The sequence below is a fragment of the Carassius gibelio genome, chromosome B8, assembly GCF_023724105.1.
Source record: "Carassius gibelio isolate Cgi1373 ecotype wild population from Czech Republic chromosome B8, carGib1.2-hapl.c, whole genome shotgun sequence".
Taxonomy (NCBI): Eukaryota; Metazoa; Chordata; class Actinopteri; order Cypriniformes; family Cyprinidae; genus Carassius; species Carassius gibelio.
In genome coordinates this window covers 7,646,592-7,673,242 of record NC_068403.1, presented here as the reverse complement: position 1 = coordinate 7,673,242, position 26,651 = coordinate 7,646,592, and the positions used below count along the sequence as shown (strand labels likewise).

The 26,651-nt window shown below is 36.8% G+C and overlaps 1 protein-coding gene across 3 annotated transcripts in view; it reads left to right on the top strand.

Annotated features, from left to right (window-relative positions):
- The first annotated feature begins 6,836 nt into the window (after positions 1–6,836).
- The window catches only part of fibcd1a (fibrinogen C domain containing 1a), a 118,240-nt gene continuing 98,425 nt past the window's right edge, over positions 6,837–26,651 (top strand). The window contains exons 1-2 of one of the 3 annotated variants that reach the window (XM_052564258.1): positions 6,837–6,997; positions 9,737–9,826. In XM_052564258.1, the coding sequence (XP_052420218.1) occupies positions 9,767–9,826 (60 nt within the window). In that variant the 5' untranslated portion in view covers positions 6,837–6,997; positions 9,737–9,766. Of the gene's footprint in view, positions 6,998–9,736; positions 9,827–24,037; positions 24,637–26,651 lie in introns of those variants that run through there. The other 2 variants (XM_052564257.1, XM_052564256.1) reach the window with 2 other exon arrangements.

Sequence of the window (26,651 nt, the reverse complement as noted above, 5' to 3'; positions counted from 1 at the left end):
TGGAAATATAATTTATTTATTTTTGTGCTGTAAAAGCTGCTGCTTTTCTGCAGCCATTTCTCCATTTTTCAATGTCACATCCTTCATAAATAATGATATTTTTGTGGAAACCTTGATACTTTTTCTCTGAAGGAAAAAAAAGTTCAATGAACATCATTTATTTGATAAAGACATCTTTTGTAACATTGTAAATGTCTGTAGTGTCACTTTTGAGAAAATTAATGTGTCCTTGCTAAATAATTTGTAATATATATATATAAGTGCAGAAATTTAATGTGAGCATTAAATACTTATTTGTAAAACATTAATTATTCCAAACTTTTGACCGGTTGTGTAGATGTGTCATTGAAATTTTATGACAAATGCATTATTAATTTGACAGTGAGATTGGCATTGAGATGCCGATACACCTGCACCATTATGCAGAGTTACATAAGCACACGATTATAGGCCGGTTGAATGATGCCAACCAACTACCCACCAGCTGGTTTTTGTCAGAGATCCAAGAATTAATGTGAAGTACGTCGTAGAAAGGCTAAAACAAGCTCATTTCACACACAACATATATACAGATACAGTATATTGATTGTCAGGTCAAACGTAAAATAAATCTCAACCAGTTGCTCCAAGTGCTTATCCAGTCTTTTTATTGGTCCTTGAGTTTACACTTCGACGTTGGCTCTATTTGGCAAATCAATGCGGTTGATGAGTCAAATGATTCTTGTATGCATGTCCATGAATTATTCAAAACCCAATGCTCTGAAGAGGTAAACAAAGGCCCGTTCTATTTGATGGAGAGTCTCGCCCTGAATGACCCAAACAAAATGCCATTGCTTTGTTCCAGGTTTGTATTGCCAAAGCTTTTTAGACATCAAAATTCTTCTTATGCAGCGCCGAGAACAAGATACCAGAATGCAAAGTGGTCTAAGCTTCACACGTCATCTTGGTTTCATTTAACCTCCCTGATACGCTCCATTAATGCTAAATTTAGCTGCTCTCACATTCGCTCAGGACAGACCTCGTTGATGTATTTTTTTTAACTACAACCTTTTTGTAATATATGCGTGTGCAACATTTTGTAATTATGTGTCCTCGTGTTGCATTATACTGTCCTATTTGCATTTGCATTAACATTTAAGTCATAGCAGATGCTCTCGTTTCAACATACAAGTGCTTTCTTCGTATTATATATGAAGAAAAGTACCATTTTCTTGATGCAATGTGAGACTGTGGTGGTCAACAAATGGCTAGTGAGCAATTGGAAATGTTATCTGCTTGGCTGCATTTGCAATTATGAGGATGTCAGGAAATGTTAGCAGGAAACAAGCTAGTTCACATATTAGCCATTAGCCTTTACACTCTTATGACTGAGTAAATGTGAGGGGGAAGATTATATGAGGTCAAATCAACATAAAATACAAGCTCACTGACAGCAGTTGTTCTTCAGGGATTGTGATGGGGTGAGCCCAAGCTATATTTACCCGACTATGAAAAACGCTATGCTTTTGCCAGAATCCCTCTGACAACATATGTATATTGTGGAGACATCTGTTTGGTCTGTAGCTATGTGTTCATCTTTAAGATGTAATTATGAAGCTGCACTGTGTGGTTAGGGGGTTTTATAAATCCCTAACTGTAAGTATGAAACTTTTGCAATTACTTAAGAAAATTCACTTAATTGTACTCAATTCACACTGCTTTGTAGATCATCTACTGTAGGTCTAATGTAGCTTTTTGCAATTTATGTGCTTTTGTAAATCTAATGCTATTTACAGTTTTTTTTAATAAACATTAATATAATACTCATCACTCACAATATGACATTGACATCATTGTGATATTTTGTGCACCAACTGATCTTCAATGAAATAGGTGTGTGCTCACCAAGGCTGCATTTATGTGATAAAAGACTATAGTAAAAAAAATTATAGTAAAAATGATCAGAATAACAGTGTTTTGTAATGCCTCGACTGTCACTTTTGAGAAACATCTTTTTGCTTTTCTTTTTTTACTGACCCCAAACGTTTTAATGGTAGGGCATATTCTTACACTAAACTTGAAGTAAATTCTTTCCAATGCTTTCCAGATTAAATGCACTTACCAGTCTGTAAAAGTACTTCATGATGCAGAGGACAGCACCGAATGCATCTTTCTGAATATGTCTGAATACACAAATGAAAAAAAAACTTTGCAGAGCATGTAGTGAACCAGTCACAATGGGAAATCAGTCTTGAAATTATTAACTGCATACAGGTTTTTTTTTATTTTTTTTTATGCATAAACCTCTCATAAGACACTACCGTCTCTCATTTATTTGATTTATTTAATAAAAAATACAATAAAATAGTAATAAGGCAAACTATTATTACAATTTAAGATAACTTTTCTATTTGGCATTCATGTGATGACAAAGCTGAATTTTCATCAGACAATAATCCAGTCGTATAATTTTTTAACTGTAATTGTTGATCAATTAAATGCATCTTTATCAAATGAAATTATTAATTTCTGTATCTTAAGTATTTATTTATTTCTTATTTTTCTTCAAATTTTATGTTATTTAGTCACCCGGATATTTTCAAAAATATTATTTACGCAGAAAAATTAAGTCTTGCAGGTCTGTAAATAGCATTATTCAGTTATGTTTATTTAATGTTTAATTAATATTTTTTTTTGTAAACTATCCCTGAAATCCTTTTGATTCCTTTAATCCCTGTAATCCGTTTCCTACTTCAGTCTTAGAGAAATGTCATGCTTTTTGCCCTCTGACCTTTACTCGATTTAACTTTCATGACACCACCGTAATGCATTTTCTCCATCATCTTAAAAGTGTGAGCATGCTCGATCTAAAAGAGACCCCGTGAACCCCGCTGATGATTGGTTGAGCTTGAAAGCCCAGGTCTTTTGGTCAAATATCTCCCTCCTGGGAAAGGCACTTACAAATGGACCACTTGGAGACCACCGCTGAGAGGGACTTGTCCATTGGCGGTGGTTGAGAACGCATGCAAGTGTGTGTAAGTATGCATGTGCTCTCCCTCCAGGCCTCCCCCTGGAGACCGGCCGACTGCTGGGAGCGCCATGTGGCTCCTCTCTCCCCACTCTCTCTCCATCATGTAGCTGCGGGAGTCCCTGTAACGCTTCCAATCCGAGCAGATTATTCGGAGATAAAGACTCGGCGACAAGAGCTCTCCAAGGGACACTCGGTATTCCATTTGCAGCTGTATTCTTCCAAGAGTAGGTGGCATCTGCGTGACTCTTCCAGAGATGCGTTTCCTGCGCTCTGCTTCCCACTGGCACAAATAGATGAACAGATTCCCGTCTCATAAACAAGGTTCTGGTTCCACTGAGTGATTGTGTGTGAATTGCACTTAATCAGCTCCTGTGTTCAAATATCGGCTGTGGCTGCCAAGCACTGGGTCTGCTTATACACTCATTAGGTAAATGATAACAATAACAGCAGAGTGTGTCATTTGTATTTGTGATGTCATTGTTATTAGCGGCGGGGCTGACTGCATCAACCTGTTAATGTGCGGTTTGGTGTCAGACACGGCCAATAAAACCGTTAGCGCTGGTGATGTAACACTGAAACTCTTCTCTGCTGTCCGTATGTGGAGTCATAAAAGTGTATGATGTTTTCTTTTCCTCTCTTTGTCATTTTAGTAGCTCCCTCTCTCCTCCGAGGCCTCTGTGTCAACACCTAAACTGAATTATGCGGCTTATCCTGAACCGAGAGAAGGTTTTCCATTTTCAAAACAAATCATGAGAATATTCAGCCCCTGTCCGAGGAAAGGCAACCCGAGAAAGTGTCGTCTTGCTCAGTTGCTCCCATCTGACTTCTGTGAAGTATGTAAATACAGTCAAAACGCTCACACCTCGAGGCAGAGGAAGACGATGAAGGTCAGTCGTGGGCTGAAGCTGTTTTGTGCTGCAGTAATGCTTGACAGTGTGCATGAATAAGTCCTGTGATTTGTGCATTGCACCTGACACCATTCTTTGAACTATTCAAATAATATAATGGCAACTGTGGTAAAGCAATACTTTTAAATGAAAATGTTTTGAAAAACAATTGTGCAATATAGATAGGCAGACAGATGTGACATTAATTATAATAGATAGATGTGACAAATTAAATTTACATTTTGATCATTTATTATACATTCATAATAAATAATAATTACCAATACTTTTCTGAAGAACTTTTTTTAATTTAAATTAATGAAAAAAATGTATATATATTTTTTTTAATTATTGCAAATAATTGAATTGATTATATAATATTTGATACTTTATTATACACTTGATTAGATTTATACAGATTTATTGATAAATAGATTTCTTACAAATAAAAGATGCATTTTGATAGTCAGACATTGATTTCAGTAGATAAATGCAACAAAATTAAAATATTTATAATTTATGTAAATAAAAAAATGATAAATGTTGCAAAATTTGATTAAAAATACTACAAACATTTAATAAATAATGATTTATAATGATATTTTTATAATTTATTACACCATTTTATATTTTATTCATTTTTATTTTCTATTAAAACTATTGATATTGATACAGAATTAAAAAATATATATAATGCATTAAAATTATTTTTGATTATTTAGAATGTATTTTCGTTTTGATGGTATATTATAAATAATTTTAATAGATGATTTCTGGTGAAAACGAGACACTCCTTCTTTCCATTATGAAAGTCAATATTATTACTAATTCTATAATCTTACTGTACATATCCTATCTTCCCATCTTATTTACATTTTTCAGAGAGCATGTGGATAGCAGTGAAAATCAAATGCTCATATGTTGTTCAGTGTTTACTGTGGGTTCACATAAGCCTCTGTTCTTCAGATGAATACAGCATCTCTTCATCATACTGTAGGGTTTGAATATGTAGATTTGGAGCTCTGGCTGCAGTCTGTGTCAGTGATTATGGCAAAAAAAAAAAGCCTGAATAATACTCCCTCATCAATGACCTCTGACTCCTACGGCCCTCATTTCTGGCCCCCAGGCATTTAGTTGCAACATAATGACTCCAAATCACTCTAAATATACAAACCAGGTCTACGAGGATGAGGTTATATATGCAGAAATGTGTGGGAGAGAGCTTCTCATTGCAACCTCTAACAAGTTTAAGCCATGCGTAACAATCTGTCAGAGAGACTCACGAATATCACCTTTTCAAAGCTGACATCTTGATGGGAAAGTACTTAGTTAAGGACATACATGTATTTCTATATTTTTGTGTTACTTTTACCACTTCCAGCATGCAACACCTTTAACCTGATAGTAATAAGAGGCCAGTTTCTTTGTTTCTTGGGTTTGCAAATAGCAATTACTCTACAGTAATTATTCTACAATAAATTATTCGGCAGACAGAGTTGAATGAGCTTTCGTTCAAGATATATTCAATGATTTTTCACAAGAGTATCTTAAATTGCGTTTCATGCGGACTGTTGTTATTTGTGTTGCAATACCAAGCAAATCATGCAAGGAAAAGAACTTAGAAATTATATTTTATTATTTTATTAAAACAACTTTCCTGTTTAGTACATTAATACAGCTGCATCAATTCCCAGTAGTGGACTAATAGACTAATAGCTGTTAGTTTAATTTTTCACAATGTCGTTTTCAGTTTTGATTGTATTAACTTATAATGTGCAACTATGTACAAACAAGTGAAAATTAGATACAGAGTACCAGATCTTAAATACACAGTCCTATGTTACTAGCATCTTAATTATCTTTGTTAAATCATTATAATTTCAGATGTGATATTTCAGATTCATAATAATAACAGGTGATGTGATAGTAATAAAACATTTTGAAAACTGCTAAGTGCTTTTCCATATATTTTAAGTTGTAAATATTCAAGACTAGATTCATTGGATATGCATTTGAACTAGTTTGCTTCCAATACAATATAAATCTATTTTATATTTTCTGTTTATAAAACTAAACAGAAAATATAAAACGGACACTAAATAAAAAATGTCTATTGTGTGTGTGTGTATATATATATATATATATATATATATATATATATATATATAAAACAAAAAAAAACCTATTCTTTAAAAAAAACTTTAATTAAGCAATAATTTTGGCAATAAAGATGTTTATAATGTTACAAAATATTTATATTTCCGATAAATTGTTCCTTTAAACTTCATAACCATCAAAAAAAAAAAAAAAAAAAAAAAAAAAAATATATATATATAAATATATATATATATATATATATATATATATATATATATATATATATATATCACAATTTTCACAAAGAAATAATAAGCAGCTGCTTTCAACACTTACAATAATAAGAGAGCACTAAATAAGCCTATTAGAATGATTGGCTGCTGTAAATTGCTCTAAAATATAAACATATATTAAAGTAGAGCAGTTGTTTTTAAATTGTAATATTTCACAATAGTACTGTTTTTCTTTTTCCTTTTGGTGAGAGACTGATATTAAATAATCTTACCAACCTCAACCTTTTGAATAGTAGTGTGCATCCCCTCTTCTGAGAAATACTGTAACATATTCAATGGACAGGAACTAAAAGGCAACTTACAACAGAGAGCTAAACGGCGTCTAATATTACAGAGGGACATCATGCACTGCTCACCAGTCGTTTTTCAGAATGATGTCATACTGTGTGCTTGCCAGTGCCCTGTGCTCTGATAAAACATGACCCTCTCATGTCCACACTTTCATGATTTGGAGCATGCGAGGACAGCCTCAACCCATTATGGAAGGGGCTGTCATTATTTAGATATGCTCTGCCTAATGTTGTGGTGTCACATCATGTCTTCCAGAATCATTTTCTCGCACACGCTCCATCAGGTGACACAAAATGCTCTCCCTCCTGCTGAAATGTCCAGTCCAGAGCAGAGAAGCTCCATCTGGGGCACCATCTGCCAGATCGTTCTCATTATCTGTGGGGGCTGAAAGTCCAGTGCTCCCCATGTTCTATCAACAGGTAAGCATCCTCGATTGATTTCAAATGCCAATCTCGTCCTTTACGAACCGGAAACAGTGCTGCCTCATGTCTTATTTTCTTTATCTGAGTGCATTTCTTTACTTCAAAAGAAGTTTGGATTAATAAAAGCCCTCACATTCGATCGCTGCCATTTAAAGATGCTCTTTGTCGACTCTGCGAAATGAAAATATAATTATGGCAATCCCGCTCTCATCAAGGCGTTCTGAGATTCACGGTTGAATCCGAGCCATACATGTGAAATAAGCATCAGATGCTGTGTTTCTCCACCCCCAGCCACTGGCACTAAATTACAGACCTGTGTTTGTTGGTCCTGAGAGCCTTGAGTGGGTTTTGTGCATCGTTATCCTTCTCATTCACTTCTTTTTATTTATCTCTTGTGATAGTGTCTCAAATAGATATTCTTGGATAATAAGAGTTCTGTGAAAGTGAGCAATAGTCCTGTGTCATTTACTGGTGTCAAAAGTCTTACTTTAAATACATATATTTGCAAGACAGTCTTGACAGTCTTTCACCCTCTATTTTCTTCTTTTATTTCTGTTTTCGCTATAAGTGGAATACATTTACAGACATCTGCACCAGCTTTTCACAGATAGGAGAAAATGTTTTAACATAAAAAATGGCATATGGACCTTTTAAAGAGTTTGTTCATCCCCAAAAATGCTAGTTTTCATTTATATTTTGTTAAATATGAAAGTTTGTCATATTTACTCACCCTCATGTGGTTTTACTGTAAACTCGTGCACTGATATTCCCAGTGCAACACACACACAAACATAAAATTTTTCTCTACAACAATAATTCTGGGGGTAAATCAGTAACTGACGAAAATCCACCATAAAAAAGCTATGTGACTATATTTCAAGTCTTCTGTTTACGCCTGTGTGATCACACAAACCCCAAATCTTCACCTTCACTTCAGCTCTTACATGATATATGGCACTTTTGCTGCAAGTTGGTAATTACATCAGCATTTACATTTATGCTTTTAACTAAAGCAATTTACTGTATTCTGCATTCAGAGTACATTTTTATTAGTTCATGCATTTACTGGAAATCAAACCATGACCTTGACAATGCTAGCGCTAGTGCTATTGCTGTACAGTCAGAGCTATAAATAGCATCTGTAGTTTTGTTTCTGAGATATATTTTATGTTAGAGTCAATGGAAATGAAGATTATTAGTTATTATCAGGCTATACGTTTTTGTGTAAGAATATTTTGTTTCATCTTTTTTTTTTTTTGCAGTTTTTTTTTTTGTAGTATAGAGTGCTTGTTTAGAGCACCAGTCAAATACATTTACAAGTATCTGCACCAGGGCTTGTTCAATAATTCTTTTTTAATTCTGTTATTTTTGCTTAGCCCCATGTGGTTTTAAACTAGCTTGTGTGCTGATATTTTGATTGTAAAACACACACACTTACACAGAACTGACAGCAATTATTCTGAATGTAAAACTCAGTAACTGACTAGATCCATGATTAAAATGCCATTCGACTATATTTCAAGTCTTCAAATATTTCCAACCTATTGTAAGTCACCATTCACATAAACCATCACTGCAGCTCTTAAATTAAAAGTGGCACTTACTGTATGCTGCAAGTTATACATCAGTTTACAGTTTACAGCTATGCTTTCAACCCGAAGCAACTTACTGTACATTGCATTAAGAGTACACATTTTATTCAGTCAATACATAACCTGGGAATCAAACTCATGACCTTGGAGTTGTAAGCACCATTGCTGCACAGCTTGAGCTATAGAAACGTCTTTAGATTCTTTACAACAATGTTGTAGAAAATGTTGCGACAATAACTCTATGTGTAAAACTCAGTAACTGACAAAAATCCACCATAAAAATGCCATGTGACTATATTTCAAGTCTTTTAAAGTCATACTGTAGGCCTATATTTCTGTGTGTGTGATAACACAAATGTATTAAGTCATTTTTTACTAATCTTTACCTTTGCTGTGGCTCTTAAATCAAATAAAGCACTTCAACACTTTTAAAATTGACTTACTGTATATTGCATTCACTGTACACATTTGATCAGTTAATGCACTCCCTGGGAATTGAACTCATGACCTTGGCATTGCTAATGCTATTGCTGTACTGTTTGAGAAACATCTTTCATTTCTATTGCCAAGCAACATTTTATTCACAATGAAAATTAAGATTATTCCCAAAATAGGCAATTAAGTGTATACAATATATTGGATATTTCATTGCAACCAAATCATAATTTTAAAAAAGTTTTTTAACATATCACAGATGCCATGAATCCTACTTTTATGTTGTTTTCTTTTTAGACATTAACATTGCCACTGTAAAGTTTTTTTTATAAATTAAACAAAGATTTATTTACATTTTCTTGTCAAACCATGTGTTCCGTGCAAATAAATGAAACAACATGACTGCTAGTAAATTAAATATATATATATATATATATTTTTTTTGAGTCAACAATATCTTTAAGAAACTTGAGGGTTTTGTGCATGAGTTTGGAGTTTAGGCGTTTTGTTTTTGACTTTATTATTTTTTTTTTTCTTACCAGAAATCTCTTTGATATAACCTGCAGTAATCTCCCACTCACAGGAACACAATGTAATCTACAGACAAGTGCTTTGGGCCTAATAGAGCTGTGTATTCCAGTGATTTTGCAAAGTCATTTCCTTTCTGATATCTGTTATGACCTTTAACATCTCTGCATTTAATTTTTAGGTTCAGACTTTAATGCTGTGAATACCAACCATGCCATTAATCTCCTGGAGTTCCTCCTATTGGTTTACAAACAGCTGTGATTTTGCAACGGTAAGCTTTTCCACAATTTGTTTGACAAAGATGCTGAAGGTGATCATTTTCACCGCATCCGGCAATGCAATCCAGTGCTTAATCTCCATTGCAGCATGACTAAATGAAGTCTGGGGCTTTCATTGGACTCTTGTCAAAGGGAAGCTTTGACTGATTTGATAAATTTCCTTTGTGAAGTATTCTGGTTGAAATGATCTGAAGACTGACACTGAAAACCAAAGCAGAGAGACAGAGCGAATGCACATACATGCATGCAAACATCCGGAATCCCTGTCTCATGTGATAATGAGAGTTTGAGCAGGTCTTAATTCTCAGAGATTGGATCTGTCGATAGCAGATTAATGGAAACTAGGTTTGTGTGTTTGTAATGCATTAAGGGTGGCTGCATACCCCTGAGGGATAAGAACGAGACTTTGTGACGTAGAGTCCGGCAAAACTCTACATGCTACTAGCTCAGCCTTTTTCCTTGCTGATGTGCAAGATTTCTGTAATGTCATTTTTGTTATTTTCTTCACCGCAGTGTAATTTCCATCACATCTCAAAATGTTTTAATAGCATTCTGTGACGAAATGATGATAAAAATTAAATGGTTCATTTGTTTTTTTAAGGCTGATTTCATAGCTAATATTTTTGACAATAATGACAGATAATAAAAAATATAGCTGATTATTTTTATAGCTTAGTAATTTCATAGACACATATTTTCCTGTTTTTTTGCAACAGTTGATTAAACAATTTGATTGAGGATCACATAAAAATACTGTAGCTATATAAGTGAATTTTTATTATTATTTTCTAACAGGCCTCATTATTATATGCTCTTCAATCATACTGTTGTCCCCTTGATCAATTATATAAACTTTTGGAAAGAAAAAAGTACTTGAAAAAAAAAAAAGGATTATAAAAAATACCGTTACATTTTTTTTTAAATTTCATTAAATTGATCAAAAGACAGTTTTATATGTTTCAAAAGACTTCTATTTATTAAAATGCTGTTCTTTTGAATGTTCTACTTATCAAAGAATTCTAGAAAAAGAATCATTAGAATGATTTCTGAAGGAAGAGACAAAATCATGTTAAAAAACGTAACAGCCAAAAGACATAAGAATGTTCAGTGTATAAGGGATATTTATCTTGATTTTTATTTTTTTTATGTTTACTGTTAAATCTCTTTTTTCTCTCTTTTTTCCTTTTATTGACATATACAAACTTTCAGGAAAATAAATAAATAAATTATTGGGGCAAATCAGTAATGTTCCTTGCTTATCAACTTTTTCAGTAGCACCATGGTAGCTCAGTTCTTTTTTGAAAGTGTAAGCTTTTCCATTAACAATTTATATTTTCCAGTGCTATACTGCTGTTAAATAGCTTCAATGTAGTTACTACTGTACATTTATTAGTAGCTTGCAATGTAACTACCTACATTTTAAAAGGGTTATAAAATAGCCTGTGGCTTAGAAAGCACTGTGACACGTATACTTTGCGTGTGTGTCATGTAACCCCTCATGAACGCAACGTTGCTCCGTGAGATTAGCATGAGCACTCCTGAGGTGAGGTGAAGCCATTGTGAGACTCGGGTCATTATGATGTCTCAGGCCATCACACCCAATGCATGATGTTCCTCTACTAAAACACTCGATAAACTCAATGCAGCTGTCAATGTGAAAATCCTTGGCTCTGTCTGCTTTCGGAAATAATTGCCTATTTACAAACCCACTGAAGTGTTTCAGCACAAATAGAGTATAAAATGCAAGCCTGATGAGGCGATGGCAGCCCTGTCAGTGTTGCAGCGAGCCCGGCAGCGTCCTCCCGCGCCACCCTATTTGAGATTTCTGTCACCCCACACGCTCGTCACACAACTGTCGCATTACGCTGTCTCTCTCTTGTCTTCCTGCTTGTCACCTTTGGGATATTAGAGGGCGTAATTTGTGCCATTGAATTTAAACTGTGAAAAATTGTTTGAGGCCCAGATTCAATCTATCCCAAATTCAGACGAAGCCTTTCGTGGGAACTGTCATTTGTCATTCCAAAGGATGTCTTTAATGTACAGGCAAAATAGATATATATGTGTGTGTTTGTGTGTGTGTGTGTGTGTTTGTGTGTGTGTGTGTGTGTGTGTGTGTGTGTTTGTGTGTGTGTGTTTGTGTGTGTGTGAGTGTGTGTGTGTGTGTGTGAACAGAATTAAGAGTTGTAGAAGAAAAGGGCTTGACTCATGAAATGGAAATTTGCCTTTTATTCGGCTTCACAAATGAGAGAAGTGCAGGACTTGATTTTAATATTTAATATTAATATATTTTTTTTTAAGTAAAGATTACAAGTTGAAACAATGATGTATACAGATAAATATTTTATTATAAACATTGAAATATTTAAATATGTTAAATGTTCAATAGTGTTTATAAATGCATCACATCTATACTTTTACATTTAAAAAAAATACATTTACATTAAAAAAAAATTTATAATGTTTTTATAATCAGTTTTGGTATAATTTTATTTTGTGTCCTTCTTACAGTGTAATTATACATTTGAGAACTGATTAATTAACTACATGTACTGATGGTTAGGTTTAGCTTAGGGTTACTTGCATGTAATTATCCATAATTCATTTATTTTATAATAATTAGTACACGTAACATGTATAATAAGGACACCTTAAAATAAAGTTTTACCTCATTTTGATTAATATGTAAGAGTAGTTAAAACAATATTAAAAAAACTGTAAATATAGGGTTTTACAGGTGTTTTACTCGTATTTAGAATTTTACACTGCATGCATTTTTTTTAAGTTAACAGAAATGTCAATAAAATTAGTGTAGAATGTCTTGTGCAATTAGCTGGCAGTACTTTTGCTGGATTCATTTTTTACAGCATTTTATGAAAAAGAGCTGCGTTATTTCTATAATAACTCTATAATATTTGTGTTCTAAGGTGCAACTTGATTAGATGGACAAGCATTGGACATATGGTTATGGATTTTTCACATTTCTGTGTTTCAGAGGAAGTCATCATAGTTGGGTTAACTTGAAGAGCAGTGACAGTGCCATAAATAACATTTTTTGCATTCCCATTTGCTCAAATAGCAAAAGAAAAACTCCACTTTAGTGTTTTCATGACTTTCAATAAAAGGAAAAAAATAGAGAGAGACTGATAACGTCAGTCAGAATAGAGAATGATGTCAAATTTACCATCCCTCCCATAGACGCTGCATTAGAAACACATGCATATTAGCGTAAAGTAGTGTTTTTTTTTTTTTTTTTGATGCAAAGGTGATATAACACAAAGAATAGTGTTATAAATGTACATTAAAAAAATATATATATATATATACTTGGAAAAACTTTGGAGGATTACGATCGTTAAACACATCATCACAGTCTTGTGAAAAGAATCCATTATTTTTTAAGTATTAAAGTTAAAGTTGACTTTATTTGTTATTTATTTTTTTTTATCCAAGAGGTATGTGTTTGCTACTGGAAGACATTCTTTCAAACAGAAGGTTTAAATGACTGGAAACTGGCAAATGCACCATATCCACCTACCATCACTGCGCCCTGCTTACTGATCGCTCCCTTCACCACGAGCGATTAATCCAAATCTCCTCTTTTTCACACTCTGCAACAGTTGCAGCTATCTGCAACAGCCTCCCTAATGCAATATTACCATTTTCATCTGCCTATTTGTCTTCGCACATCAGCAATTTGCTCTTTTGTTTATACAGTGAAAATCATTTCAAAAAGTCTAGAGACTGGCACTTTTCTTGGTATCAGAAGTGCATAATTGTTCAATCTTAAACGGCTAATGGTTCATTAATAGGTCATGATTTAGCTCTGATAACTGCTGTAGGAAGCACTCTAAAAGATCTATTATACTCATTGCTGGAGTAGATATCCTCTAAGTAATCTAGTGGCTCTGTTCTAAAACCACCCATGTCTATCCTGTAATTCTCTGTTTATTATCTCCTCTCTGTCTGTATATCTCTCTCCATTGCTCCTTAAGCCTCTCTCGTTCCATAGAAGATAAATGTAGTGACATGACAGATGGGCATTTTCACAATTTGGCTGTTTCCTGAGCCTCCTACCTGAAGCCGAGACGCCGAACCATTATGATATTCCCAGGTGGTGGCACAACAGGCTGGCGGTGCAGGACTGTCTGTTGCTTTGGTCACTCTACCATTGCCTAATGCGGTAAATAAATGAACACTCTCTGTCCCCTGGACACAACACATTTTTTACACTAATGACAAAAAGTATGATTTGCACAGCCACATCTTAACAATCCATTACTTCCATTTCCTAAACAACCATTCATATGCCCCGTTTACACCTAGCATTAACATTTATCAATTAGTGGACAGAGCTAAACACAGGTGTCTTGGATACACATTGTGATCTGGTCACGGAAACCGCTTTTGGATGTTGTCATGGACACATTGCATATAAATGCTAATGCACCTCAGGCAGCATTTGAAGGACCCCCTAGTCATACAACATGCAATCATTGTGCCAAAAAAAAAACAGTTTCTGCTTTAATAGAAACAACCCATACATATATATTTACACAAAACATCTAATATCAGTATGCAGTGACATACTAATGTGGTCGCCAGGGATGCATGTAAAAGGCATTCTCTTTCAGTGTACTTGTAATCAGATCACCGCAGGCAGATGTTAATAACCAGTGTAGGTGTTACATATGATATAATCAGTTATTTTATTAATATCCATGTCAAGTAATATTTATAAGATCTATATAGTAGAAGTTTTATTTATATAACATAATAATATAACTATCTATCTATCCATCCATAACATAATAAATTCTAATACATATAGAATTATATATATATATATATATATATATATATATATATATATATATATATATATGGGTAAAATAAAATGGCATAAGCACAATAAATGATACATACTTTTTAGTTTAACTTAAGCCATTATATACACTGATAGACTGCCCACTTCTGGCGTATGTAGTGTAAAGGCCGAAGGCAGACAGATTCCTCCATGAAATATGAATATCAAATTGCAACAACAGGGAAATGAGTTTAAAGTCATTTGTTGGCTGTCCTAAAGCACATTTACTTTGAATTAAATTTTTAAAATGGTATTAGTGCAGCTGAGAAACCTTGTTTCACCTTGACCTCGGTGGTTTATTCATTTCACGAGAGGACATGTGAAGATAAATCTGTGTTAAAGGGGTCCTCGAATGCCCATTTTCCACAAGTTGATATGATTCTTTAATGTCTTAATGAAAAGTCTGTTACATAAAAACAGCTCTTTTCAGAGCAAGCTGTTTTTTAGCATTTTCATTTAAATTTTAATGAGCTCTGCTGACTCCGCCCCTCTCTGCTCTCTGAGGGACTGTTTACTTTCGCTGCATTCATCATGAAACTTGCTAATTAGCACATTATTAGGAAAGGAGATTTGCAAAGTGTGGCGAGTGGGGCGGGGCCGAGAGGCGTGGGAACGAGGAGTGAGGCCAGGTGTAGTGATTGGAGATGAGCTACACCTGCGCCCCACCGCCAGTATCGAGTCCCACGTAGGAGATGGAAGGATATAAAACTGGAGTGACGACCGTGAAGGACGAGAGAGGACCAGGCCTGGGACATTATTTTATGTTTTGGCTTTTATTTGTGCGCTTCAGTCACCGTGAGGGGCTGACGCGCTGTTTTGTTTATTTTCGAATATTAAAATTATGTTTTGATTGTGCGCCGGTTCCCGCCTCCTTCTTCCCGATGATTACAAAGATTGTATCGTTACAGTGGTGCCGAAGCCCGGGAGAAGGAGGGACGCGCTGCTGAAGATCCCTCGCCGCTGTGGTGAATCCGCGTTGCCCTCGAGCAGGCGAGGTATGTGCCGCCATGGACGCTCGAGGCGGTGGGCTGGAGCGAGTTGCCGGGGACGGGCGAGCTCGCTGCCGACCGCCCACGATATGGAGGGGCGGCTGCCGTCCGTGAGGGAGCGGAGGAGTCGGCGCCGTTCGCCAGGGGGCCGGAGCCTGCCGCCTCCGTGACGGAATCTGGAGGGGCAGGGAACGGGGGACTCCTGCCGCTGCCCAAAATCGGAGGAGCCGTCGCTGTCCACCGGGCGGCGGAGGAGTGTCGTGCTTTCGCCGAGGGCCGTCCAGTGCCACCGCCGGGCACCGCGGAGGAGATCACCCAGCCGGTGGAGGGCCGAGCAGCAGTGCGTCTGGGAACCGGATTTTTTTTTTTTTTTTTTTTTTCCTCTCTCCCCTCTCTCGTCCCTGTCGCTCCTCCTTCCATCTCCTTTTCTCTCGCCTCGTCTGTCCTACCCCCAGGTTCCCGCAGGTCCCCGTGAGCGGTCCCCCCTGGAGGGAAGGGGGTGGGGGGGGGAGTAGAGCGCAGTCTCGAGGGTACCCCCCGGCCTGCGAGGGGCGATGGGGGTATGTGGCGAGTGGGGCGGGGCCGAGAGGTGTGGGAACGAGGAGTGAGGCCAGGTGTAGTGATTGGAGATGAGCTACACCTGCGCCCCACCGCCAGTATCGAGTCCCACGTAGGAGATGGAAGGATATAAAACTGGAGTGACGACCGTGAAGGACGAGAGAGGACCAGGCCTGGGACATTATTTTATGTTTTGGATTTTATTTGTGCGCGTCAGTCGCCGTGAGGGGCTGACGCGCTGTTTTGTTTATTTTTGAATATTAAAATTATGTTTTGATTGTGCGCCGGTTCCCGCCTCCTTCTTCCCGATGATTACAAAGATTGTATCGTTACACAAAGATTCATTTAAAAACCTTATACTCACTTCTTCTGGAGGTGAAGCCGGACCATGAATGATTTGTGTGTGAATGATCATGGATGCATTTAGGTAGATTGGGGCGCATCGGGGCACAAACAAACGTAATCCAATGCGTCTTCAGCGGCTCAGATGTCAGGAGTAAATAACGACTGCTATGTTCATTATAACATCCAACAACAGAACACCTCAATCGCTTAGGAGTCATTCTCTACATCTGATCCGCCGTCGAAACAATGGTGGACTGATGACGGCTCACTCAGGGTGAGTCTAAGGTAAGACTCCAGTCCAGTCTGTGCTGAAATGTTACTGTCAATCAAACTATTGTAGGAGGGGCTCGATTTGAGATCTGTTCGATTTGAGAAAGGGGAAATAATTTATCGAGATGGGGGGATTTTTTATCATTATAGGGTGCTTGTGTACACACACTGCCAAAACACATTTCAGTTCAAACAACTTGTAAAAGTGCATGTAGCATCCAACAACTTCTTTAAGGCTGATAATATGATAAGCCATTATTGTCGTCCACTCTAAGGTTATAATTTACTACTGAAATCATGCATCCTAAATTTACTGCTATTCAGAGTAAAATAACCTTGCTGTAAGTGTTATGTATTAGAAAGTTAAAGATGTGGATCAAAGCAAAATGGCAAGTAATTGTCAGCATCTGACTTCTAGACTGTGGAGGAGGGACTTGAGTGAGAACAGAACACTGTAACTTGCATTTATATTGTATGACCTGAAAGGAGAGAAAACTGAGGTAGATCGACAGATAGATGGAGGGTGAAAGAGGAGGCAAGAAAGACGGAGAACTCCGATGACAGCAGCAAGTGGGCTGATGAATGTGAGGCAAATGGACAGGTAGACAAACAACTTATCGACAAAGTGGTTGGTCTATTGACTGACTGCTTGACTGATTGTGAGTTTTGAACTAGTTTCTTGAGTTTTCCCTTTATTCCTTATGCCAGCTCTGATATTTACCCAAAACCCTTGGGGACTTTTGATAAATTAAGACTAATTTGGTTATTTCTGGAGTAGGAGCTCATTTTTCATCTGCCTTCAGAGCTGAAAAAATGAATATGGCCTTAAGTAAGTTTGCTCTTTTGATTAATTTTAATCATGTTTTCATTTTACTAAATAATAACGAGAGGTTTTGATATGTATTCTTTGTGCTTTGAACAAAACTATGTGAATTAATTAAAGCCAATCAGCAAAAAATTGAGTTGTTCCAGCTGAGATCCTGCCTTCACATCTGAATATTAAATTTTTTAGGCCCATGCAAGGAATAGAGTCTTATGGGAACTCTGAATAGTTTATGTTAGTAATTAATTTGGGTTATCTGTGTTTATCGTTCGGTTTAGATCCTCTAAGGCAATTCTGTTCACTCTGCAACCATATTTGTAAAACCCTCTGGGCCTTACGCCATTCCAGCCGTACAGCTCTTGTTTACTTCAATGGAGAAAAAACAGAATGGCTGTAACTGTTTGTCAAGATTGTGTTTTTTAAATCAGGAAAATCCATCTCGAATGTGTCTTGGAGCATCATAAACTGCCCAGCCACAAAATTAAAACCACTGACAAGGTGAAGTGAATAGCATTGATTTTATTGTTACAGTGGCACCTGTCGAGCGGTGGGATATACCAGGCACTAAGTGAGCAGTCAGGTCTTGAATTTCACTTTTTGGAAGCAGGAGAAATGGGCACATGGCAAGAGAAAGTGATTTTGCCAAGGTCTAAGTAGTGCAAACAAAAAAGTTTTTACTTTGTGTTTTTTGATTGGTTTTGCTTACACACTACAATGTTCTGCGGGAAACCTTGGCTCTGGGCATTCAAGTAGAAGTTACTTTGACATGTACCCCCTGCAGACCATGAACACCCCTTCATGGCAATGGTATCCCCTTACAATTGTTCAGGAATGAGTTGAGGAACATGAGTTGAAGGTGTTGGCTTGTCCTTTAAATTCTCCAGATTTCAATCCGATTGAACATCTATGGGATGTGCTGGACTGAAAAATCTGATAAACCTTGTTAGATTTAAAGGATCTGGTCCTAATGTTTTCAAACCAGATACCACAGGACATTTCAGAGGCCCTGTGGAGTCACTTGTTTTGGGGTCCCTATATTAGGTTTTTGCCAATCAGTGTATTTGTGAATCAAGGAAAAATACATTTTGTGCAACAATTTACCTTGAAAAACAAATGCATTTTTTGGTAAGCCTAAAAACAGGGAGATGCATCTTTTTCTAGCCTACTATTTTACCAAGCTGCTGTTGGTTAATTGGAGCATCTTATTCTGTCTTTTTATTTGCAGAAGGCTGCTTTTTGACAGAGGGCAACCCTCAGTTGCTTGTGTTTCCAGCTCTGTTAACTCAACAGTTTGACAAGCACATGAAGGAGCTGGTTTCTGTTCCTTGTGCCTAAATTGCACGCATAGCTGGAAAATATATTTTAAACAGGAACCTTGACATTCGAAGCTCATGCAAAAAAAATCAGAATTACTAGAGCAGCCTCTCCCGATGAGGGTGGATAATTATAATAGCAGCAACAAAATCATTTCTGGACCATGTCAGTATGAAAATATTATTAACTAACACTTTATAGTTGTTTACAATTCTGTTTGACTGGAAACTGAACAGCACAAAAAGCTGAAAATCTTTTTTTGAAAGCTTGTGGGTGCCCATACTTACTGTAGCTGCAGTGCAAAGGAAGGACAGTTTTCTGCAGTGTTCTGAACACCTCCTGGCATAGTTTTCACAGCACAAATGGCAGCTTGTTTACCAGCTGACAGTATAGTTGCTGTCATTTTTTTTAAACTACCTGAAATGGATTTCTCAAACAAACCTGCCTGTTACAGACTTGACATCAAAACATGTTGCATTTTGGTGGCTTATCTGTTAACTTGGTAGCCTACTAACACTGCCATACTGACTCACACCATTCTTAATGCCCATACAAAACACTGTGTACTATGGTAATACAATGGTACATTTTGCAGTTCAGTTTTGTTTCACACATTATCAGTGAGGCCCTAAAATGGATGTTATGACCTTTAGGCTTTATTTTGATGAACTTGAATAGATGTTGACAGCTTGGCCCAAACAAACTGTTTTTTGCAGGGAAAATGTGAAGATTAAGTGAAAACTGTGGAAAAAGAGTGTGCATGTGCAGTTTCATGTGTCCTTGCTGATCAATGTAACGCTGGCTTTAAACAAACATTTTTTTCAAACAGAGATGCTGCTTTTGATTAACACACTGTCAGGAAACAGAAAACAATTACCTCAAAATACCTCAAAACCATTTTTTTGGATGATACGAGGATATCTGCACTCTACATCCGTAAATCTCAGTGCCATGAAGTGGTGTCTGCAAAATACACGAGTCAGGCAAGTGCAACAGTACAATCAGTACAATCTGTTTAAATACGGTAAACACTCTATTAATCAGCCAGTATTTTAAAGAGGTCTGTCAAATCCAAGATCAGATGTGCATTACATTTAAATATGTTTTAATAATGTCACACATTGTGCATGTACAATTAAGAAAACAGAATTCACAATTGTGTTTAAAAGTGTTTTTCATTTATTACTCACCCTCATGTCGTTCCAAACACGTAGGACATCCGGTCATCTTCAGAACACAAATCAAGATATTCTGATGGAATCTGAGAGCTCTCTGATCATCCATAGAGAGCACTGTTTACGTTCAGTATGTACGTTCACATGCATGCTAAACATAAACAATGCTGATTACGTTGATTGCCTTTTGGGAAACTCTCCAAAATGATAGAAGATGGGAACTCGGGGAGAAGAATTGATGAATAAATTGTTATTATTGTTTTCTTTGTGCACAAAAAGTATTCTCGTAGCTTCATAAAATTATGGTTGAACCCCTGATGTCACATGGACTATTTTACAGATGTCCTTGCTACATTTCCATGCCTTGGTAATCATTGCTGTCTATGGAGGGTCAGAGGGCTGTCAGATTCCATCAAAAATATCTTAATTTGTATTCTGAAGATGAACACAGGTCTTAAGCCCCATTCAGACTAAACATTTTTTTTCTCTGTTACGACAGTCACTGTGTCAGATTATGCGATTTTGACTAGATAAAATATTTTTGTGTCGTAGGTACCAAACATGCCAGACTACACATGACCAATCCTGACCAATCATTTTGTGACAACTATGACGTGCTCAAGAAGCCATACAGACTGACTTCTGTAAACAACAGTGACAATGAATACTGAAATTGTGTGTTTTGTACTGGCTGTGTTGTCTTCAGAAAAGCGCAAAAAAAAAAGAAAGAATTAAAACTCAACAGTGGACATGTTCCTGGCTTGCTCAAAGAGGACAATATGGGCTGTCAATCCTCCAAAGAGAACTTGAGGTAAATATTATTTGTTAATAGTAAAAAAATCATGCTAAACTTAAATTATTGTGACTGAGAACATAATGAGTGATTTGCTAGCTTACATGCTATTTCCAGTACTCACCAGGTTGCTGAAGCGCCTCCGCTAGTATCGATCGCCAACATTTCTCTTTTTTTATTCTGTCGTGGTAGTCCCTTGATGACACATCTTAAAAGCAAGCGTACTGTTGCCATAGCTCCACAAACTTTCTTTCATTTCGTAAGTCCACCTAGCAGCACAGTCATCTCTTTTGTTTTGCAATGTTTAAATTCTGTGTACAGAAGAGATTCTGTGCTCCTACTGGTCAGTGTAACTCATGTTATGGAACCCGTTGTGGACAACGAAAAAAAACAAAAACAATTAAACATGCTCAGACGTTCTGTGTTGACGACGTGAAGCGGCACAGACATGGCATTCAAACCTTACAGGTTTGGAACGACATTATGGTGAATAATTGAACACTCGCAAAGTCCCCTATACACACACACACAAGTTATAAAATCTGTAAACAATACAAACAATACAGTTGCTGATTGGATTTTTTTCAAGAAACAAATATAATATATAAAATATAATAGGGGTTTGTGATACTGAAAAAAAACTCTTCTGGGATTCGAATTCTTAACTTGAATCAGTCAAATAGAATAATAAGTAATTTGTTGGATGTCACCAAGCAAATTAAATCAGTATTGACAAAATTCATCTTTGCAAAGCAGATGAAACACAGAAGCTGCATTAGAAGTGGCATTTAGATGCATCTGCACATGGTTTAATGCAGGACATAAATGCTTTAACCTGCAGTTACAAATGTATTAATACTGTTTTATACATATTTTAAACAGTATATACAGTATATAAATATAACATTGAACATATATTTTTTTATGAAAATATATTTTAAATGTGAAATTAAAACAGTATGTGGAAGCAAGTCACTGTAAGTAAGTGAGTAAGTGCGACTGAACCGAATATTTTATTCATTCAGGAACGAAACACCGTTCTGTTGCTCAGAGATGCAAATGGGAATAATATTTCTTTGCGATAAGAGAAAAAAAACAGTCAATATTGTCTCTAATGTAAGTGACTTAATATTAAATTATTATTAATTAAATTGCTATATAGTCTTCACGTGATAATAATTATTAAATTATATATATATATATATATATATATATATATATATATATATATATATATATTAGGGGTGTAACGATACGCGTATTCGTATTGAACCGTTCGGTACGACGCTTTCGGTTCGGTACGCGGTACGCGGTACGCATTATGTATACCGAACGGTTCGTTGGACTAATTCATTATATTAAAAAAAAAAAAAAAAAAAAAAAAAAGAGAAATATAATGATATGCGTTCAACAAGGTAGCCCAATAACCCAAACGACGTAACAGGCAACGCCCCTGACACTCCCGAAGAAGAAAAAAACACCAACTTATATGTTTATGTTAGGGTACTACTCAGCAGGCGCTCGCTCACTCAGTACGCGCTGAAGGCTCGTTGCAAAATGGCCAATGTGTTTAACATACCAGAAAAAAGAAGATCCTCCAGTAACCAACAGGTCTGGTGTTTGGGTGCACTTTGGATTCCCTTTAAGCTATAATGGTGATGGCAAGAGAGTGGTGGATAAAAAAACAACGGTATGTTGCATCTGCAACATGACAGGGTACACCAGCGGGAATACAAAAAAAAAAAAAAAAAAAAAAAAAACACCAGCGGGAATACTTGAAACATGTCAACTCATTTACGCTGACATCACCTTATTGTGTCAGTATCTGGGAAAAGACGAAAAAAATGAGAAACAAGCACGCAACAAACTATCCCTGCAGCATTTAGACACCGGTATTATAGCTTACAGGGAATCCAAAGTGCACCCACACCAGTGGTTATTTTAGGATCTTATATTTCTGGTCTGTTAAATGCATTAGACATTTTGCAACGAGCCTTCAGCGCGTGCTGAGTGAGCGAGCGCCTTAGGGGCCGTTCACATATCGCGCCTAAAAACGCGTGGAAAACGCTAAGCGCGTCTTTCTCCTCCTTTCCAAAGTGCTCGGGCAGAAGCGCTCATGAGGCGTCTGTCTTTGCTAAGCAACAATTACGTGCTCTCTCCATGAGACGCGGAAATTTCAGCGAATGATAAATGGATTTGCAAGCTCTAAAAATCGCTTGCAGTAGCTCTGCTACTAAATTTATTTCAAAATTGCAATCCATATACAACTGTGAACAGCTGTTCCTTCATCTTGGCTGAGTTTTCAACGTTGTTACGGGAAAGGATGAAGCTGATTGGTTAGTTCTTGTCACATGACCCGCGGTGCGCTTGCAGCATTCTGAAAAGTTGAGATGTTTTTACATTTTGCTGTATCTAAAACGTACCGAACCGAACCGAACCGAACCGTGACATCAGTGTATCGTATCGAACCGAACCGTGAATTTTGTGAACCGTTACACCCCTAATATATATATATATATATATATATATATATATATATATATATATATATATATATATATATATATTGTGACCATACTAAATGCATTTTAATCAACTGAATCATGCAGTGAAAGAACGCACACTGGTCTAACCTACTACTAGACTACTAGAATATTTCCCACCCCGAAAAAGAAAAAGGTGAAGGTGCTCAAGACCCTTTTTATGTTTACAGTATGTGTGCATGCACCTGCACGTGCCTGTTATGTATATGTACAGCATGTACATCGATCAAACGGACATATTTGTCAACATAAGCCTATTAAAAATATTATAGTAGCCTACGTTTTATTTGAAACTTTTCTGCTATTCGCAAAATCCGAAAAATCCTCGATAGGCTCCAAATGCTCTTTACTGTCAGCTAACTCATCGGCTCTCTGCTCACTGTGATTCGGACGTTTACGGTTGAATGAGTCATAGAGTTGTTCAATCCAAAGCGTTGAGCGAATAGTTTAGTGAACCAGTTCGAATGATTCATGAAAAAGATCCGATTCTGAAAGAACGATTCGCTCATGGTTCGGACATCGCTAGTGTAACACGGTGTAAGCAAGAGAAAGGGAGGGGGGCGGATTTCAGGAGCTCTCCACCACAAACGTGTCATTACACCACAGGAATGAATCAAATCAAACGGACGCCCAGCACACAGTTCTTTTGCTTAACTTCATGGTTTATTATCTAAATCAGCGTCGTTTTAGTTTCTCATAGACTTAACAGGGAAAGTTTTATATCTGAGAAGGAATACCTGCCAACGGACGGAACGCATCATCCGCAAACCGTCACACCTTCGCCTCAGTTGAGGAGATCGGATCTGCTTTCGACTGCATTATCTTGTTTGTTTCTTTTCGGGGGTGAGGGACAAGTCCCTTGAAGTACGTATCATTTTCTTTTACAAAATGAGTTCCAGTAGGTTTGTGCGGATCATCTTGTGAAGTAGTTTTAGTTCCCGTAGACTGTTGTGTTGTCTCCCTTTTCTCTTTCTTGGATGCTGGAATTTAAGACTGACAGTCCCGTTCTCTCCTCATGCCCATGAAAACAACTCTCGGATGGTAAGGATTCCAGAGAATGGTAAATGATCGATGGAAAATCATGAACAGTGTTTCAGAACTCGAGGATGGACAGCAGCATAAATCGCAGGTATGTTGCACGCGCATCATGTAGGGATCTGTTAGACCCGTGTCAATGCATTCGTGATGCTCAGGCAATTCAAAAACTATAAATATGACCATATACAGCTCTCATTGCGTTTATACAGGCAGCAAACAAATTCCATGAGATATTACTCAGAGCTGAATATTTTGGAACGCATGCTTCTATTGGCAAATCTCGAACACGTCATGCTTTCAAATCTTGAGGAATAAACTATTTGTTTAAACAAATGTTTGATTAAATTATTATAAATTATTATAAATTAATATTCTGTGTCTTGTAACTAATTGCTTTGGATTTAAGGAGTATGACTAAATATTTTATATATATATATATTGATATATGCATGTGTGTGTATATATAGTTTTATATGTGTGTGTGTGTGTGTGTGTGTCATTCATAGAATAGAAGTTAGAGCATAATATTTGCACATACAGAAGAGAGTCCTTTAATAATAAGAATTAAAATTATAATATTTAAATATTGATATACAGAGAAAAATGGTCTGCATTGCATACTCTTTGTGAGAACATGTACAATTTTAGTGAAAACAAATAAAATGTACAAAATTGGTGAATTTAAAGAAGCATTTGCTATACACAAAATTTACTAGGAATCACTCAAAATGATTTAAAAGCAGAAAATCCGTAAATTTTGCAACCGACGGCCATCCAAGCAGATGCCGATAATCAGTCATTACCAAAATATTGACTAAAGATTCATCTGTTTAAAATAAGTTTATTGCTAGTAAAGACTAAGCGCCTTTAGTTCTCAAGCGTTCAGAGTGATATTCTACCACTGTCAGATGATACCTCTCTCCATGCCCTCCGCACATGAGGGAATACATTTGTTTCTATTATGCAGCTCACATACAACTAAGGGATTAAGCTCAGCCCCTCCATATATGAGCGACTGCATGTCTGCCAGAAAAATTTCACTCAGGAATGCTGGAAGTTCATGCATTCACTGCAGAGAGAGCACATCACAGATCTGACGGTGGAGCTCAGCAAGCTGAAGGGTGTTGCATCTTTGCTTTTTTATCTCTCACTGTCTATTTCAAAGCTTTTTTGAAAACAAATCTATATCTCGCCACTGCCTGCATTTCACAGCTACTGTAATCTGCTGCCGAGCATTTATGGGGGAATGTACATAACTTGCTGTTTAGAGCAATCCTGATTATAGAGGTTTAAGGATGGGATCACGGCTGTAACAGCTGTTTATTACTGCTATCATCCTCACATGGCATCCTCTAACCTTCTCTCAGTGGGGGTGTGAAGTGTGCATAATACAATGCCCTTTCAGGAATATGTCAAGCTCTGCTTTGAAGCGTCAACATCAACACGAGCCGCTTGTTCTAATGGCACTTCTTTATTTGCCCGTCTTGTGTAACTGAGTCATTTTAACACGCAGCACAACCGAAGTGCCGTGCCAGTTTATCAAACTGCCTGGGCTTGTTTGCTTTGTGCTGCATAAGTTATTTTAGGTCTTGTTAATTAATCAACGTGAATTTGTCTGCCATCCATTTCTGACTGATGTTTATTAATAAAATATTCACTTGGGAGAGAGAAAGCGAGCGAGAGGAGGGGTGGGATCTCATGGGATGAATAAAACTGTTCACCTGCTGTGCTGGAGTGTTCAGACTTTGATGGACACAATTTGTAATTCATCGTGCAGCTCTTTGTGCCTTGATTTTTTATAGTTGAGAGTATAATAAGTGAAGCCTATGGTCCATTAAGCAGTGGTTAAAATAGGCTTAAGGGTGTGAGACAGGCGTACAGGTAAAAGGATTTGCATTTTTTAGCTTTCCTTCAGCGATGTGATGTGTGTGTGTTATATAATGGCCTAAGGAGTCACAGTAAGATAAGTTGCAGGCAGTAACATTATTGTATGGTATGGTCAGATGGACTCATTAGCTCCTTGTTCCCAGAGATTTTTCATTGTCGGCCCACCCGTGTTATTTTTTAAGGTCTACTCTTGCAGACACACACACGATCACACTCTGG